This window comes from Gossypium hirsutum, chromosome A06 (assembly GCF_007990345.1).
Source record: "Gossypium hirsutum isolate 1008001.06 chromosome A06, Gossypium_hirsutum_v2.1, whole genome shotgun sequence".
Taxonomy (NCBI): Eukaryota; Viridiplantae; Streptophyta; class Magnoliopsida; order Malvales; family Malvaceae; genus Gossypium; species Gossypium hirsutum.
This window is the reverse complement of record NC_053429.1, coordinates 15,704,655-15,709,704: the sequence shown is the minus strand read 5'-3', so window position 1 is coordinate 15,709,704 and position 5,050 is coordinate 15,704,655. Positions and strand designations below refer to the sequence as shown.

General features: G+C 34.0%; 1 protein-coding gene across 7 annotated transcripts; it reads left to right on the top strand.

Moving 5' to 3' along the window:
- Window positions 1-341: 341 nt before the first annotated feature.
- Window positions 342-3,464, top strand: LOC107962754 (transcription factor bHLH68). Of its 7 annotated transcripts, none has more exons than XM_016899251.2 (9): window positions 342-928; window positions 1,065-1,401; window positions 1,551-1,625; window positions 1,990-2,055; window positions 2,218-2,283; window positions 2,456-2,512; window positions 2,644-2,688; window positions 2,954-2,998; window positions 3,108-3,464. In XM_016899251.2, the coding sequence occupies exons 1-9, from the start codon at window positions 684-686 to the stop codon at window positions 3,228-3,230; spliced, it is 1,059 nt and encodes a 352-aa protein (XP_016754740.1). In that variant the 5' UTR covers window positions 342-683; the 3' UTR covers window positions 3,231-3,464. The 7 variants fall into 7 exon arrangements, 4 of the variants coding, with proteins under 4 accessions (XP_016754740.1, XP_016754742.1, XP_016754741.1 ...); XR_001701760.2 differs by having other exon boundaries at window positions 343-928; window positions 2,456-2,522; window positions 2,951-2,998; window positions 3,111-3,282; XR_001701761.2 differs by having other exon boundaries at window positions 343-928; window positions 2,456-2,522; window positions 3,111-3,207.
- The last annotated feature ends 1,586 nt before the right edge of the window (window positions 3,465-5,050 follow it).

Sequence of the window (5,050 nt, the reverse complement as noted above, 5' to 3'; positions counted from 1 at the left end):
TGAGTGTTTAGAGAGAATGGAGAAAATTGAATTTGAGTGAAAATAATGAAAAATGACTTGATATTTATAGGAAAAAAAATAATCGTTGCTCCTTAAAAAATTTTATAGTTGGCAACGTCTAAATTTTGGCCATTGAAAAATGACCATTCCGAATACGGGTCCAGTTTAGTGCGCTTTCATACACCCTCTCAAAAAGCCGAACATTATTTTAAATTTCAAAAAAGTTGACCAATTAAAAAAATTATATTCTTCTAAATTATCCTTTGTTATGAATAATTAGAAATTAATTAATTGCTACTACTTTTTCTGTCCCACTTTGAGATAAAGCACAAGCAGGGGAAATAGGAAGAAACAGAAGGAAAACATAAAAGAAAGAGAGAAAGAAAAAGGCAAAGCAATAAAGAATTAAAGGGAATAAGGGAAAAAAAAACACTAAGGTTTTAATTCAAATTCTCTCAAACGGAATAAATAGGAGTTGATGATTTCTTCTTTCTTCCCCCTCTACTTGAGCTAGTATCGGAACAGATCTCAAACTTTCTCTACAATCACTTGTTTTTGATTCGATAAAGGAAAGAGAAAAACGAAAACAAGGAGGAAGTTAAATATTAAGTTTTTGAAGCCATCAGTCCACCACCAACATCATTATTAGTTCATTTGATAGTTTGCTGGTGAGGGAGGACGCCATGAACCGAGGAGTGTTGCAGAGCTCACCACTGCAGCAAATGACGGCTGGAAACCTTAACTGGTGGAACATCAACACTACCATGCGCCCACCGCCGACAACTCATCTACAACCTCCTCCTCATTTCTTACCTCCTTCTCCCACTACTTTATTCCCTCAATTCACTCCCACACCCACTTCTTCTTCTTCCTCCTCTTGGAATGATAATAGCCAGGAGCTTCCTCAGTCATGGAGCCAACTACTCTTGTAACTCTTTCTCTCTCTTTCTCTCTCTCTCTCTCTCTTATCCCTTTATCACTTTGATTCAGTCCATAAGTATATATTATACCATACAGATACACACTTGATTAAAATAATTTGTGTTATATGCCGTTATTTGTAGTTGTGGATTGATGGGTGAAGAAGAAAAGGGTGGCATAGGCCAGTTTCAAGTTCAACCCAAGAAGTTGGAAAACTGGGAAGAACAATCATTACACCAAGCTTCAAATGCTATTTCTGCTGTGGATGTGAAGCAAGAAAACCCAAATAGTTATGTGTATGGTCATGCAAATGAAGATTTTCATCATCAGGCAAATAAACCAGCTTGGTCTCATCAAATAATGGCTACTTCTTCAGCTTTATCCCCCAAGTCAGGTGTAACTAGTTCCAGTAGTAAGATGTTGGAATTTTCTGGCAACAAAGCTGATGCAAGGCAGCCACACCCAGAACGGTCTTCTGAGGTGAGTGGAACAAAGAAAGAAAATTTCAAACAGAAAGTTATAATTACACACATTAATTTAGGGTTTTCTGATCTATTTCAAGTGATATCAAATATATGGTGTTTTTTCGTTCTCGTTCCTTTTTTTTTTTTGTTTTCTTGTTTTGGTAGTGTAACAGCAGTGCCAGTGGCGGGGCATGGAAGAAAGCTAGGGTTCAACCCTCTGCAACCCAATCCACCTTCAAGGTAATGTATAAAAAAAAAAACAGAAGAAAAGAAAACCCAGTAAAATATTGACCTAAGCTTTCAGCCTCCATTTCTGATCTCTTTCTATATCTGTCATATTCACCACATAAACACAAATTGCACGCACACTCATATAAGATACCCTTAAACCAGAAAACAAACACACTCTCATCTGTGGGCTGGTAAAAGTTTGTCCTTCTCTGATTGTCCATTTCTTCACAGCTGATGATGCTTTTGGCCTTGCTCTCTCTCTCTCTCCCCTATCATATGTATATATATGTATGTATGAATGTGAAAAGTAATTAACTAATTAATCATCAACTTTTTTCTTCTGATTTTATAAATTAATTTATATTCATAACAGGTGAGGAAGGAAAAACTAGGGGACAGAATTACAGCACTTCACCAGCTTGTGTCTCCATTTGGGAAGGTATAATTAAGCATTAATCAATGACGTTTAAGAAGGTTCAAAGATTTACATCTTTATGACTTTATGGAGAAGACCTATAAAAGAAGGTTTTTATTTTTATTTTTTAAAAAAGACATTAAAAATGACTTTGGAGGTTTGTGATGGTTTTACATCTTTTTGCAGACTGACACAGCCTCTGTCTTGTTAGAAGCTATTGGGTACATCAGATTCCTTCAGAGTCAAATTGAGGTAATTTCTTTTTCTTTTTCTTCCTGCAAACAGCCATGAAATCAATCAGTAACCATCAATAACACTAGCACCACACTGTTTAAAGTCTCTGCTTCAGACAAAAATTTTAAAATATTTTGTTATCGAAGTCCTAAGTATTATTCATTATCTTACACCCACTCTTCGACTATAGGCTCTCAGCTTACCGTACCTGGGCAATGGTTCAGGAAACATGAGGCAGCAACAGCCTGTAAGAACAAGTATATTTTATCTTTTGTTTAGGTTCTCATATTCTTCTATTTATCTATGCATGAGAATATGTATATGTATATGTTTATGAGCAATTAATTGATTAATGATTGGTATGATGTTGTTGTTTAGGTTCAAGGGGAGAGAAACTGTAAATTTCCTGAAGACCCTGGTCAGGTAATAAGCTTTATTGGATCCATTAGTGGGGCAATACTTGAATTTCGAGAAAAGCTATCCCTTTACTGTATTTTTGTTTAATAAAAAGAAAATAAAGAAAGTTTCAAAAGAACAATGTGCTTAGCTTTACTCTTCATAAAAATCATTTTTTGTTTACATTTAATTAAATAATTAAGCTAAAACAAATGGAAAATCAATGAAATGTGCTTTAGTTTGACAAATGAATTAAAATGCTAATATATACTTTTTTGAATTTGTGTAGCAGTTGAATGAAAACTCCATGAAGAGGAAAGGTGGTCCCGATCAGCAGGTAATTCTTCTTGACAACTAAAATTAATGCTATAATTTCTTAATATTTCCAATTTTTTTAATTTCACGTACATGATAAATATTCATTTTTTACATATAATATATTATAGAAGGAATGTGATGAAGAACCAAAGAAGGACCTTAGGAGTAGAGGGTTGTGTTTGGTTCCTGTTTCATGCACACTTCAAGTCGGCAGTGACAACGGTGCTGATTACTGGGCTCCTGCGCTGTGAGGGATTCCGATAGAAGAACCCTCGGAAAGGCTAGCAGACTTTAAACAAAACTAAAGAAATGTAGAAGCAGTGATGAGAGCTTTCCATGGGAAAGAACGATATAACATCATGAGCAGTTACTCTGCAAAGTTGAAAGGCTGATTGCTCATGATGCTATATAAATGTTCTTTCTTTTCAACAAATTGTAGATGGTTTGTGTGTTAAATTAAGCTCTAACCTGGTGATTTTGAATAATTTAAGCTTATAAATTATCTATATTTTTCTTTCGTTACTTGCATTATTAGCAGTTTCTACACTTTTCGCTTTGTTTATGTGTATCCTTTTGTATAAATTAACCAGTTTATAATTCATACAACTAAATATACATTTGTATAAATTTCATAGTTTAATGTATGAAACAAGATCTTACATATTTTTCGTCTTTGATTTTATTTTAAAGATTGTTTTCTTTACAAACCCTGAATTTATTGAAAATTTATGTAGATATATGGATAGTAAGCAACAATGATGCACGTATATATATATATTTCTTTAGGTTAAAGATATAGTAAAAATTTTGACCAGGTTCACATCTCCCACCTTCAAGAATTTTATCCACTTCTGTATATTCATGGATAATAGTTTCTTCATTTAAAATTGTGCAGCTATCAGTTACTTCTATTTTGTTAACAAAGTGCAGAAAGCATTTAAAGAACTTGCAAAATCATACATTTTATTCAATAATCAAGCGATTTATTTATACAACAAGATTTTGAAATTAAAATGCAGAAAAATATGCTATAAATCAAGGTAATCTTTTTTTTTGACTACTTTATTTGCCAAGAAATAAGGACTGATATTTTATTTTCCTAAAGACTAGGATAAAATATAACTAATGCAACTTCAAAAATCATAAAAGTTAACACTCCATGATGTTGGAGCTGCAAACTCCAAGCTTTTGCCTATCTAGTTTTGCCTTGTGAAAATATTAGCATATTGATTTTTTGCACTGCAATAAACCAATTGCATTTCTCCTTCCTTTTGAACGTCACAAAGAAAGTAGAATTTTATTTTAAAGTATTTTGTTCTGTCATGGAAAACCGAGTTTTTAGCTATTGATAATTTGAGCATACCCTTTGACGACCAACCTTGCCTTGTACTAGTTTACTGAACCATCAGGATTGAGTTTGGTTCTATAAACCCATTTCATTCCTATAGCTTTCTTGTGATTTGGTCTGACCACCAATTCCCATGTTTGATTCTTTTCAATCATACTAAACACTTCATTCATTGTAGCTATCCATTTTTTTATCAACTGTAGCTTCTTTATACCCTGCAGGCTCCACTACAACAACATTACACCTTTGATAGATGCAAAAAAGTGATCAGGTTTCTCTAACAAGTTCATCATTTATGCCATCATCTTCCTCATGAAGCTCAATATTTTTGTCAGCATCTCAGCTCTAACTATTTGACTCATGGAATTGGACATCTCTGCTGATTACGACTTTTTTGTGGTTTGACAAGTAGATTCTGTAGGCGTTAGAAGATGATTTGTAGCCTACAAAAATTCCAACATCTGCTTTCCTGTCCAATTTATCTCTCTTAACTTGATTAATGTAAGAGAAACACAAGCAACCAAAGGCTTTCAGCTTAACAAATTCTGGTTTGTAGTCATATCATGCGCACTTCAAGTCGGCAGTGACCCTGCGCTGTGAGGGATTCCGATAGAAGTACCCTCGGAAAGCCTAGCAGACTTTAAACAAAACTAAAGAAATGTAGAAGTAGTGATGAGTGCTTTCCATGGGAACGAAAGATATAACATCATGAGCAATCACTCT

Coding starts and splice junctions, on each gene's coding strand:
- LOC107962754 (XM_016899250.2), top strand. CDS start 684: ATGAACCGAGGAGTGTTGCAGAGCTCACCACTGCAGCAAATGACGGCT. Junction 929..1,064: donor TCATGGAGCCAACTACTCTT/GTAACTCTTTCT, acceptor CGTTATTTGTAG/TTGTGGATTGATGGGTGAAG. Junction 2,284..2,455: donor TCCTTCAGAGTCAAATTGAG/GTAATTTCTTTT, acceptor CTTCGACTATAG/GCTCTCAGCTTACCGTACCT.